General features: G+C 45.8%; 1 protein-coding gene across 1 annotated transcript; it reads right to left on the bottom strand.

The window, feature by feature from the left end:
* Positions 1–4,311: 4,311 nt before the first annotated feature.
* Positions 4,312–7,939, bottom strand: LOC109736649 (autophagy-related protein 3). The gene is made up of 10 exons (XM_020295863.4): positions 7,516–7,939; positions 7,343–7,413; positions 6,917–7,033; positions 6,657–6,826; positions 6,474–6,559; positions 6,044–6,095; positions 5,877–5,942; positions 5,045–5,175; positions 4,826–4,936; positions 4,312–4,570 (listed from the first exon to the last, which is right to left on the bottom strand). Exons 1-9 carry the CDS (start codon positions 7,674–7,676, stop codon positions 4,840–4,842), a joined length of 951 nt encoding a protein of 316 aa, XP_020151452.1. The 5' UTR covers positions 7,677–7,939; the 3' UTR covers positions 4,312–4,570; positions 4,826–4,839.
* Positions 7,940–13,715: the final 5,776 nt, after the last annotated feature.

The following is a 13,715-nucleotide window of genomic DNA, read 5'->3' as shown; positions in this document are numbered from 1 at the left end:
TGTACTTACATCAGTATGCATATGCATCCAAGATTCCCGGTGTATACGCGGATACGATTCTTGGACATATGCCATAGTCAGTTGCGGTTCCTCTGCATATGATGTGGTTCATCTTTGATGGAATGATGGAAAGGCGCTCGCCTCTTCGACGATGCTAATGTCGTGGAAAGTTCGGAACTTCTGAACGAGCGCAACGCCAGGGTTATTGTCAAGATTAAAGGGGAGGCTCCATTATGGGCGGCCGGCCGCAGGAGCAAAACATCTGTCTAGTCATACCTTTCACCGCTTTGTGGTTCATATTCATTTATATTAATGAAAAGTGCCAAATCTTTTGCCGTGGATTAATTATTTTTTTTGAAGGGGCCGTGGATTATTTCTTTGAGCGGTGTAATATGTTGTTCTTTTTCTTTTCTTTTTTGCGGGAAAGGTGTACGATGTTGTTCTTGATGGCATGTCATATTGTCATGTCGTGCTCCTGTACAGTGGCTTTGCTAACGTCGCACCTCTAGCCTGATCGGGATTACAAGGACCGCTAATGCTAGAAATCAATTATTACCTGGCGGTGCTGTCCCGCGCGCGCCGGGGTCGGCTTTGGCAAACGCGACCGGCCGATGCCATGTGACGTGCAGGTGCGCGCGCGCGCGCGTGCGTACGGCGCGACGTGGATGCCTCCCTCCGTCCGCACCACTCGCTGCCGCTGCCACCCAAAGCCGCGATGCTCTCCTGGTCGCCCACCGGAAGCGATCGGCGATCACATCGCGCGCGGGCGCGCCGACACGGTCAGTCCTTCGATTGATTCCGTCTCCCTCGGGTTCGTTTTACAGTAGATGTGTGGTTTGCATGCATGCTGCGTAGGTGATCAGTAACGTGCGTCCGCCCGACTGACATGCGCCCACTGTGTGGCAGCGAGCACCTCGTTCTGTTCGGCGCTCCGCCATTCGATCCAGCAACTGACGACGTAAGAACGGAAGAAAACATCGTCGTACTTCTCCACATATGCAAAGCTGCTGGCTGCCGCACCAGTTGCAAGCACGGCCTTCCGGCGACCGCGGAGAGACATCCACGTGAGCAACTTCTCCACATATACCACCTTTCTATTCTTCTTTTTCTTGGGTTAGGGAAAGGCCGTTCCGGCCCACACGGTCCGTCACAACTCCATTGCCGCACTGCAGACTCACTCAGGATACTGTTCCTCGTTATTGCTGATTTTTTTTTTTTGCGAGGGTTATTGCTGATATTGATGCTACACAAAAAAGAAGCACGCACCACCAATTTTCCAAGTTCCCCTCATAAGGGTATCTCTAAAGCGGACCTCAAATCGCCTGCAAACATCCGGGCTGAACTGTTTCTACACAGTTTGTCATTCAATGCCGTCCTCCATCGGTGAGTCCTCCTAATAGGCGCTTCCACCCATTCACGGAACTGGCGCTCACAAAGCTATGTACTCGGGCCGGCCCAACGTGCTGGGCGCTCGCCACTTCCTTCGCTCGCTCGGCTCGTAGCTTGGTTCCTTCGGTTGCTTATGACTTGATTCGCTCATTAACGGTTTCCGGTCAACCATTGAATGTTTGATCGTTGACTTTTAAAAAGGTAGACCTAGAAAAGGCTGCAAACTTGAAAATAATTCATGAATTTGAAAATGAGCATGATTTTTAAAATTTTGTGGGTTTGAAAAAGTTTGTGGATTGAAAAAATGTCACAGATTTGAAAAAGGTTCATGAAACTGAGAAAAGTTTGTCAATTTGAAAAAAACTCATGGGTTTAAAAAGTTTGAGGATTTGAGAAAGGTTCGTGATTTTTCTAAAAAAAATGCAGATTTGGAAACGTTCACGAATTTGAAGAAAGTTTGCGAGTTCAAAAATAGTTTACGGATTTAAGAAAAGTTCACAAAACTGAAAAATGCTCGTGTTCGTAAAATGTTCATGAATTTTAAAAATGCTCATGAATTTAATAAAAGTTTATGAATTTGAAAATGTTCACAAAAAGATAAGACTGAACAAAAACCAGTACAAAATGTCACAGATTTACATGGGTCGGCCCAATGCGATACCAACAATGAACTAAACCCCCCTAAAAAAAAGCAATGAACTAATCAGCTCATTAAGCACCAATAGGATCGCGCTAGCCCGCACGTTCGTTTTCCTTGTAAACCGGAATCAAATTTAGGAAGGGGAGCTTTGCGGGAGTCCGAACCTCCGCCATGTAGCACTCCAACACCCCCGCCCACCCAACCCACACTTGAACCCCATGTCTCCATCCCTTCCCCATTCTCTGCATCCGCTTCCTCCCTGGCCGACGCCAACATTGTATCACCCAGCCATCCGTAAGCCTTTGCCAGACCTCTATGGCCACCTTCACTACGCCACTGTTCCACACCTCTCGTTCGTCCTCCGCGTAGGTATCATTCACCCCTGGGATGTCGTCCGTGGGGTCACCACGCCCGACAAGTATTTGGTGAAATGCCCGTTCTAATTTTTTGATAATTTTTCTCCCCTCTTTGAAGCAATGGATTAGAACATGGAGTACATCTACGAGCATTATGTTGAGTCGTCCGACGACTCATCCGATGAGGCGGATTATGCAGATGAAACGACGATGATGCAGGCGCGGAGCTTGCGGAAGAGCATGTTTGTAATTTCAAGGGGTCGATCAAGGGTCATCGAGTGTTGTATCGGAACAGGGCACAGGGGCATTTGACACTAATGGACGACTGTTTTGCCCCCAATGCCTATTCATGGACAATTTTTTCCGACGCTTTCGGGTTTGAAAAAATTTGGTCGGTCGCCTCTACAATGGCGTCCTGGTCTACGAAGACTACTTCATATTGAAGAAGGATGTCGTAGGAAGAATTGGACTCTCTGGTTACCATAAGTGCACGTTTACGTTGCGGATGCTTGCCTATGATACGACCGCAGATTCGTGGGACGAATACATCTGGATGTCCGAGAGCAAACGCGGAGACGCCATGGTGAGGTTTACTATGGTGGTTGAGATGTTTGGACCTACCTGAGAGAACCAACTGTCGTAGACACCGCAAGGCTGATGGCAATGTCCGAAATAAGAGGGTGGCCAGCTATGCTCGGATCTCTTGATTGCATGCACTAGAGATGAAAGAATTATCCAAATGCTCTACAAGGACAATATCAGGGCCATGTAAAGAAGCCCGCCATCATTCTCTGACATGCCCAGGTCTCACAATGACATCAGGATGCCGCAACTGTCTCCATTGTTTGGTAGGTTGACCGAAGGACAAGCTCCCCCGTGTAACTATACTGTCAATGTACATGACTACCACATGGCCAACTATCTTGTTAACGGTATCTATCCTCGATCTTCGTGAAGAACGTCTCTAAACATGTTGGTAAGAAAAAAGCTCATTTTGCCCCAAGGCAAGGAGGTAGAAATCATGTGGAGAAGGCATTTGAAAGCCCTGTTTTGCATTTCTTCGTGGACCTGCTAAACATGTTGGTAAGAAAAAAAAACTCATTTTGCCCCAAGGCAAGGAGGTAGAAATGATGTGGAGAAGGCATTTGAAAGCCCTGTTTTGCATTTGTTCGTGGACCTGCTAAACAATGCGATCCGGAGACCTTATGAGAGATGATGACATGTTGTATGATAATGCACAACGTGGTCGTGGTGGATGAGGGTGAAGATGTTGCTAGAGAATTTGAGAATATATTTGATCCTATCCAACTTCCAAATCAGAATCTGGCCACACTTGATGAGTTTGTCCAAGTGCATAACACATTCGATATCGAACAGCTCATGAGCATCTGTGGACGGTTAAAGGGGACAATTAGAACATATGTATGAGTTGAATTCAAGTTTAAACCATTTTATTTTAAAACTTAGTTCGCATGTAATATTTACAATTCAACTATTGTGGCATTTATTTTTCACTCCAAACCTTCTCAAAGATTTGATATGCATATTATTTTGAGCGTCAAAGATTTAAGAAAGAAACAACTCAAGTTTGAAATATTTTATTTTAAAACTTAGTTGGATTGTAATATTTACAATTGACCTACTGTGGCATTTTAATATCTAAACTCCTCAAAGATTTGATATACTATATTAGTTTCACTGATGCGGACTTAAGAAAAAAAAAAACAAGTGCGGACATTTAGGGGACATGGTTGGAGGACCAGCTTCCGTATCCATGTCCACCGACAAACAATGTGTCCGTCTTGGGGGTCGGCATTGGAGATGCCCTAAACGAACAGACTTTCAGGTTTCAAACCACCGAGTATGAGGGTATGACTGAAGACCGGGCTGATCTAATCTGAACGCAAACTAAGCACAAATGTCATGTCAGTGCAGGGATTTTACTATCCTTCAGTTTTTCAACAAAATTCAGATTTGTTGGCGAAGAATCACAAATGTCATCAGTGCGGCGCTGCACCGTAAGAGGACAAATCGGCACAATCTTCCTGCAGAGCATCAGAGTTTACAATTGAAAGTTCATTTCCAGACGAACCAACACACACGGACACAATGTACAGATCCTTCCGAAGAGCAGCAATTATTCGGCGACAATGACCAGCCTGCCTTCTTGGAAGTTTCAGCTTTTCTGCAACACCAACAAACAGTCAGCCATCTGACCATCTCTCTCAGTCTACAAACAACATACGTTATACAGCTTTGAGATAAATGTGTTCTCTCTCAGGCTACAAACAACTGATGTAGTTATACAGTTCCGAGGATATAAATGTATGGTTACTCGAGTGAGTTCTGATGTCTGAACAAGCATGGGGGGGTTCTTCATTGTACCATATGATTCAGTGTGCGTGTCATGTGAAAAGATGAGATTTTGCTGTTGGCATACCTTCAATGGGCGACTTATGTGCTTGTACTGCCCAGATCGAAGTCCATAGTGTAATCATACTCAATGGTGGGTATGACAGAAGCCATGAATTTCAGAAATATGAAAAGGTACCTATTCAGGAGAGGCGACATGGATTAGATACCGGTCAATAAGAGTGCTCTGCCTTTTACCATGGATGGAAGCAATAACCAAACGGTATATGCATATACAGAACATTACTTGTCAACTTCTGGTGCACCTCCTTGAGACACTATAACATCAATGATCTTTTTCATCACAGCAGCGTGCTTGCAAGGATGCACTGAAGCGTGCTGTCCCACTAACAAGTGAGGGTGGTCTTCGATAGTCACCTGTATCCACAAATAAAAACTGATGGTTTAGGCACCACCACAATGCCAATTGTAGGAAAAGGGAGCGGGCATGGAAATGCTGGATAAACTACGCGAGCAAGAGACAGCCATTTGAAGGCTATTCAAGAAAAATATAACCACAAACCTACTATCAAGGAAACTCTTACACTGAAGACGCCTTCATTGGCTTATCATGATTCACAAAAGGCCTACTACCGAACCATATAAACACAGCTTGAATAACAGGATGGAGATAACACAACATGCATGAAACAGAACCGCAAAACCTAATATCTGGACTCTAAAGCCGAAATATTGAAAGATAGCAGAAATTCTGGAACACTATACCATGGAAGAATTACAAATGAATAATTGCCGAGTATTTTCTAAAGCATGCTTTCTGCTTCTTTGGGTTAATATGCAGAGTTTTATATGACACTGGAGGCTATGTACTACCTCTGTAAAGAAATATAAGAATGGCTATTAATATGTGATTTATTTTGGGTTAATATGCACAATCTTATATTTCTTTAGAGGGAGTAGAAATTATAAGCATGGCTATTAAGGAAGTCACGGATGCCGACTTACTGATGTGGAATAAATTAGCTATCTGTGTATTTCACTTGACATGTCGGAAAATCGAGGTAAATATGGCATGCCAGAAAACCGAGGTAAATAAAACAAGATAGCTAGAAATTTACCGTTTTGTGTGCATGGTCTTGACTGATATCTTGAAACACAAGTTCAGGCTTTAATGGCATTCTTGCCTACAATGGCAAACAAATAAAGCACATCATGTTTAGCTGCAGCAAGCAAGACAACAATAACTACATGTAAAATGCAGTCCCTGTGTGCACAAATACTTTACCTCATCATAGCCTGTAAGCCAGACACGTGGAGTTTGGTAGTACTTGTCATATCTGCAGTAGAAGAACTACTTACATACTTTTCCAATAAAAGCGTGAAACACACAATAATGATACGACAAAGCAAACAGAACTAAGTGGGCGATCTAGTTAAGCAATGAACTATGGTAATACTTCAACACAGCAGCATTTAGTTACTTCTTAAAAAAATCTTGGAAAATATATGGCAAATCGGATGTGTATCACGTGAACCATAACTCGCTGTGCTCCAAGCAGGCCGGCTTTAGAAGAACACATTAAATTTCCACTTATACATAGTTGTAGCTATGACTAGTACAGAACTACACACCAATCAAACTACTAGGCACTATCACTAACCAATTTATACAGAAGAGTTAAATCAAAATACACAGCTAAGATAAAGGAGCTTACGTGATGCTGACATCATATGTTCTGGTGAGAAGAATGTTGTCATCATCAGGCTCTTCTGCGACAAAATATGAAGGCTGAGGGGTAGCCTGAAATGAGATGAGAAAGGCAAAACAGGAATCGTTAACAGTTCTGAACTTTGTCAGCCTTGCTTATAGCATATCAATGATAGGTTCATGGCCTCACTGTGGAATGATCTCCTGTGTCTTCATAGGTGTCCATATCAGGTATATCCTCCTCGTCATCTGGCTTTTCACCAGCACCAAAGTAGGAGGGGATAGATTTGATCTCTTCAACTTTCCCTATGTCCAATGTATCCATAGACGGTATGTCTTCCTCCTCTTTTGACTCTGATGCTAAACATTACCAACAGAAGAAACAAAAAAGAGTTCAGCCCACACAATCCGCAGTGTAAAACAAAGCAGCATTGACACTGAGAAATCAACCTTGCAGCCCATGTGTTGCGAGCCAGCCTTCGCCATCCTCATCATCATCGAGAACAACCTCAGCTCCCGCTGCATCATACTCTTCCTCGACCGCCACAGCTCGTCTTAGGCAGGGCACTGCCAACAAAACCAAATTTAGGAGTTCACTTGTCATAAGAACAATAATGAGCAACCAACTCAGCTTTTCTGAAGCCAGGACCGTTCTACTAACTATGTCGCTATTTATCTTTTTCATCAGCCAATTATGTTCGATTAGTACAGAAATATGCCTAGACAAACATGCCTGCTGCACTTGTAACTACCCATCGATAAATGGGGATAACAACGAATTCTATCCTCCAGCGCAGCATCCACCAAATAGAACGAAATACTAGACAGGAAGTATGGATCACATCTTGACGCAAATTCAATTCGACAGCAGCATACCGTTCCTGGTGACGAGGAACTGCTTATCGGAGGGGAGGTATGGCTTTCTCTTGCTCGGATCGCCCGCCTCCCTGCACAACACAAACACCCACCAAACGATCAGATCAATCAGACGCCCCACCCCCCACACAGAACCCCCAAAATCCCTGAACCGCGGAGGCGAGGGGACGCACCAGGACCAGGTGGGGCACTTGGATACGAGGTTGTCGCCGGCGAGGATGAACTCGGGGACGGAGAGGACGCCCTTCTCGAGGAACGCCGAGACAGTGCGCGGGCCCGTGACCCGCTCCACCGTCCCCTTGTAGAGCTCGTAGACCTTCTGCTTCACCTGCATCGTCGCCGCCTCGCCTCGCCTCGCCTCTCCTCGACGGAGACGAAGGGGGAAGCGTGGGAGAGAGGGGCAGGAGGAGGAGGAGGATGGGTTTCGTTTGCCTCGAGCAGAAGGCACCGGCGAGAAGGTGGAGCAGGGCACAGCCGTCTCTGCTGTTTTCTAGTAGTACGCCACCGGAGTTTTTTCTGAGGAGGAGTACGCTACCGGAGTTGGAACGCGCACGATGTAGGAGTTGGAGCCGGGATGTGGTGGTTGCCTGGTTGGGTGGGTCAGGCTCGAGCCAGCCCCTAGTTTATAGGCCCTGGCCCTGGCCCAGATCCGACGTAGGTCTGAGCTGGATACCGGATCGAGGTTTGAGTTGAAATCCCTATTTGACGCGCTTTACGTCAAAATGTAGCTTTTTTTTTAGGGCTAAAAGCTGCTACTCCCTCAGTCCCGTAATATAAGAGCGTTCTTGACACTAGAATAGTGTTAAAAACGCTCTTATATTATGGGACGGAAGGAGTATATTACACCTCAACAGTGAAAGGAATACAAAAAATATCAGGTGTTTCTGTTAGCCAAAGATGGCGGCCACGAGCTAGAGACATTGCAGCTTTAGCAAGCGCATGGGTTTCCAGATTACAATCCCGATTCTCATGCGTAAGTTCAGATGAGGTGAACAAACTTAGCTTGGTATTGATCTCCTCCACAACCACTTTGCTAGCCCCCATGTAAAGTTCTGTGGCATGTTTAACTGTGGCCAAGCAATCTGTTGCTATCTGAACTTTCTGAACATTCAGGTCTAGTGCGAGAGACAGCCCCTCGCTACACGCTTCTGCTTCAAGGATTTCTGGGTTTGTCATATCAACAGCCACCGTCGAGGCACCCAGAAACATACCTATGTGGTCTCGGCAAATCGCTGCTATGGCGCCTCTGTCGCCATTGCGTGAGAGCGCAGCATCAACATGAATTTTCACCCATCCTGTGACAGGTGGTGTCCACTTCTGTACACTTCTGGACCGGCCAGCCTGACTAATGTGCTTCTGTTTATCAGGTAATAGCGCTAGATCTCCCATATAATTCTTGATGAAACTCCAGGTTGACAGAGGCGACTGAAACTGTTGTTCGTGTATTGCTTTTCTCCTGGCCCACCAAATAGACCATAAAGCGACAATAGCCTTGATAAATTGCTCATCCGAAGCAGACTCTTGCAGTTCAGTCAGCCATAACCGGGCATCATCTGTGGTGATGGCAACCATATGCTCAACGAGCTCCTCATCCAGCAGAGACCATACACACTTTGCCATCGGACATTCTATCAGCGCATGCTTCCAGCTATCCACGGCCCCACTACATAATTTGCAGACATTTGTATCAGACATATGTCGCTGGAAACGAACCCCCTCCGTTGGGATTGAGTTGAGTGACAATCTCCATGCAAAGTTCTTCAGTTTCGCTGGCATCCTAGTGCCCCATAGAGTACACCATTGCTTCTTTGTTGCTTGCCAATCGGACATGTTTCCAGTCCCCTCCAGCCACTCTTCTCTTCTACGCTTTGTTTCCTTGAGCATTCTATAGCATGATCTCACAGAAAAAAGGCCATTGTGCTCATAGTGCCACGCCCAGCTATCTTCCATTGGGATTGATGACAATGGGATATTAATTATTTCAGAAGCATCTATAGATTGCATATGCTGTTCCACACGATCCCTATTCCATCTCCTCTCCACAGTGTCTATCAACTCAACCACATTGTCTGGAGGGTTTAAACTATTCGGGTGAAGAGCTCTCATCATAAAATTCCTAGGGATCCAATTCTGATTCCAGATGCTCGTTGATTTCCCATCTCCGATTCTTCTGATTAACCCCTGCTTAAGCACTTCCTTTCCTTCAAAGATTGCTCGCCAAATCTGTGATGGATGGTTTCCTAGTTCAGATTCCAGAATATCACAAGAGGGATAGTAAACTGACTTAAGTAATCGGGCGCTTAAGGATTCAGTATCATGAATTAGGCGCCATGCTTGTTTGGCCAACATTGCAAGGTTGAACAAATGTGTATCTCTGAACCCCAATCCACCCATGTACTTTGGCATAGTTAGCACATCCCAAGACACCCACGCTGCTTTCCTTTCTCCGTTTTTACACCCCCACCAAAATTTCCGAAGCATTGTATCAATGGTTTGGCATAAACCTCTTGGAAGAAGGAAGCAAGACATGGAAAAAGTGGGGATCGCCTGAGCTACCGACTTAATCAACACCTCTTTAACTGCTGCAGCAAGGCACTTTTCAATCCATCCTTGGATTTTCACCCATAAACGGTCCTTTATATACTTAAATGCCCCATTAGTAGATCTTCCAACCTCCGTAGGCAGCCCCAAATATTTCTCTGACAACGATTCATTAGTGACTTCCAGGATCCCCTTGACCACACCTCTCATTCCTTCAGGACATCCCTTCCCAAAGAAAATGCTTGACTTGGAGAGATTGATTCTTTGCCCCGACGCCTCACAATATTGCTGGATAGTGTCTCGGACCATTGCAGCACCTTCCGTGCTAGCCTTGAATAGAAGTAAACAATCGTCCGCAAATAACAAATGATTTACCGGAGGTGCTGATGGTGCAATCACTACTCCCTTTATATTTTCATTACTGCTCTTGGAATTTAATAAACAAGAGAGGCCTTCAGCTGCTAGTAAAAATAAGTATGGGGATATGGGGTCCCCCTGTCTTATTCCTCGTGAAGGTTTGAACTCCTCTGTCCTGTTGCCATTTACAAGCACTGAAAATGAGACAGATGAGACACAATTCATGATCTGCTTACCCATGAACCCCGGAAGCCAAGTTTGATCATCACAGCCTCCAAATACTCCCACTCCATGCGATCATATGCCTTCATCATATCCAGCTTTAGGGCACAATGTACATTCTTCTTACTCCTAGAACGTTTCATAAAGTGCAAACATTCATATGCAGCTATGATATTGTCGGTGATTAACCTCCCAGGTACAAACGCAGACTGCTCACGTGAAATAATCTCCGGCAGAATTCTTTTCAAACGGTTAGAGTGTACCTTTGATATGATCTTAAAAATCACATTGCACAAACTAATCGGACGAAACTGAGTTAAGGAGGTTGGATTTAATACCTTAGGGATCAAAACAATGAAAGTCCTATTAACCACCTCCGGAGACTCTTCCCCATTAAGCACTCTTAGAACAACCTTGGTAACTTCATCACCACAACACCCCAATTTTTCTGAAAAAAATGTGCTGGGAAGCCATCTGGCCCCGACGCCTTTGTCGGGTACATCTGAAATAATGCTTCTTTCACTTCAGCATCTTTGTATGGGGCACATAGCATTTCATTCATTGCATCATCCACCTTCATGGGTATATGTGATAGAACTTCCTCCATGCCTATGGTACCCTTAGAGGTATACAGATTTTTATAAAACTCACTTGCCATATTTTTTATTTCTTCCTCATCATTACATATTGTGCCATCATGTCTAGTGAGATTCGATATACGGTTTCTTCTCCTTCTCATGCTAGCCTTCAAATGAAAAAACTTTGTGTTGCCATCACCTTCTGCTAGCCATTGAATTCTTGACCTTTGTCTCCACATGACCTCTTCCCTAAAGTTTAGCTCAACAATCCTTTCTAATACTTTAGTCTCCTCATATGATGGCCCCACTCTGGATACCTCAGACCGCAGCTCAGCAAGCCGTCGTTTAAGATGACGGAGCTCAGCCCGAACATGGCCGAACGTTTTGGTACCCCAGGTTGACATTGTTCTAGCTAGCTGGTCCAGTTTTGCTTTGAAATCCTTCAGTGTCACTCCTTTTTCCAAAGACCAAACCCGATCCACCATAGGATAAAAGTCATCATGGGTTTCCCACATTCTCTCGTACCGGAACAATTTCTCTGTAGCAATACGATTGTTTGTCTCTTCTAGCTCATTGCAAAGAACAATTGGAGAGTGGTCTGACTTTGCTGCTTGAAGATGACGAAGTGATGCAAAAGGGAACCTACTGCTCCAATCGGAAGTGGCCAAGGCCCTATCAAGCCGCACCCTACAATATTGTCCTCCTTGTATCTTCTTTTCAAAAGTCCAGTCAAGGCCTATATAGCCTATGTCAGCCAAGCCGCACACATCCACGGCCTCTCTAAACCCTGCCATCTGGGCACCATCTCACTCATTTGGACCTAGCTGTTCTTCTCTTCTCAGAATCTCATTAAAGTCACCTATGCACATCCATGGAAGAGTCGATTCACCTCGCAGCCTTGTCATAGTATCCCAAGTATTTTGTCTAAGTGATCTATTTGCTTCACCATAAAAGCATGTTAACCGCCAATCCTCCTTCCCTGGTTCAGCAACCCAAGCATCAATGTGATATCGAGAGAAATTTTTAACTCTAAGATTCAACCCATCCTTCCAAAAAACTGCTAAGCCTCCACTCCTCCCACTTCTAGCCACCGCAAAACCCCCTTCGAAACCCAACGTTGCCGTCAGGCCTTCCACACGCTGTTTTGATAGTTGTGTTTCCACAATACAAACCACCGACGGCGCACACTCCTGAATGAGCTCCCGGAGCTCTCGGACCGTCGCGGGGTCGCCAATCCCACGACAGTTCCAACACAACGTTCTCATTGGGCTTGGCGGCCATCCACATGGGATGCCGCCTCGGTCAAAAGATCATCTTGCTCTCCCTCATCACCTTCACCCTTACGCCTCCTCTTAACTGTTGGCTGTTTACCCGGTGTCCCTGTGACCATATCGCTGTTATCCGGGGTCGACTCAATCATCAGAATCTTCTCAGCAACAATGCCCGGCTGGACCGGCCCGGGCGGTTGTCCTGCAGCATTGACAGTCCCATCAGAGCTCACCAGGCGCTTCCGAGCATTTGGTACCAGAACACCAGACCGTACATCTTGTGAGCTATACTCCATGTCAGTAGGTTCGTTGCCTTCTCCGTTTAAATTGCCCCTCCCCATGCCACCACGACCCCAACCTCCCCTTCCTCCTGACTCCCAGCCCCTATCAGAAGAGCCTCTACCCCCTCCTCTACCAAAATTCTGGTTTTGAGAATTATTTCAAACTTCCAAAGTAGCCAGTCTCCCCATTCACAATCTGTCGGGTCATGCACACCATCCCCACACTCCTCTACCCCGTGTCCCATCAAACCACAATAGAAACAGAAATCGGGGAGTTTTTCATAGTAAACCGGATATTTCTTTCGCTCCCTTAGTGTTATCGGAACAAACCTCACCAGTTGCACCTTGACGTCCAGGAAGACTCTAGCCCGGAGGAACTTTGAGGTGTTGATAAAACCCTCGTTTACAATCACTGTGATTGGAGGTTCCCCCACCTTGCGTGCCACCTTTTCAGCCAATTCCTTTGTCCTCATTAGTCCATCAGGAACACCTTCAATCCTTGCCCACACCGGAATTTTGTCTAGCTTGTAATCATTAACGTTACTAAATCCGTCATACTCCTGTATCACAACTGCGACAAAACGAAACAACCAGGGCCCTCCATCCATGACTCTCTTCCAATCCCCAAGGCAACTGAATTGTGCAATGAACAGATTCGCGCCCTTTGGCTTGAAGATTACCTTTTGCGCCGGTGACCATGGCGTACGCATAGCATTAAACAACGCAGAGTGACTGAATTGGCGTGTTGTGTGCACCTTGAAGATCGCCAGCCATCTCACCTCTTTCACCAGCTCATCAAGTTCTGCGCTGAAATCCAAATCTTCCTCTTCTTCTCCACATAGGTGTAAGCCTTCAAATCTATCTTCCAGACTAGGAGTAGGCCCCCACACATGCTCCTCTTCAACCTCCTCCCCGTTCTTAGTAGCACTCCTACTTCCTTCTTCTCCCTCTTTCCCCCCTCCCCCTGAATTTTCTCCACCCTCGTCAACCCTAGGTTCTTGCTCCGCCGCCGCCCCCTTCATCCTCCCGCTCATGTGCTCCACCCCAGCTGATTCCGCCATTCAGATTCACGATGAGGTACTCTCGATCTCCCGTACTCACTCCCCGTCGACCTAAGGCCGGCCGG

Source organism: Aegilops tauschii, chromosome 1, assembly GCF_002575655.3.
Source record: "Aegilops tauschii subsp. strangulata cultivar AL8/78 chromosome 1, Aet v6.0, whole genome shotgun sequence".
NCBI classification, from domain to species: Eukaryota; Viridiplantae; Streptophyta; class Magnoliopsida; order Poales; family Poaceae; genus Aegilops; species Aegilops tauschii.
The sequence above is the reverse complement of the archived record's forward strand: the minus strand, read 5'-3'. Positions and strand labels throughout refer to the sequence as shown.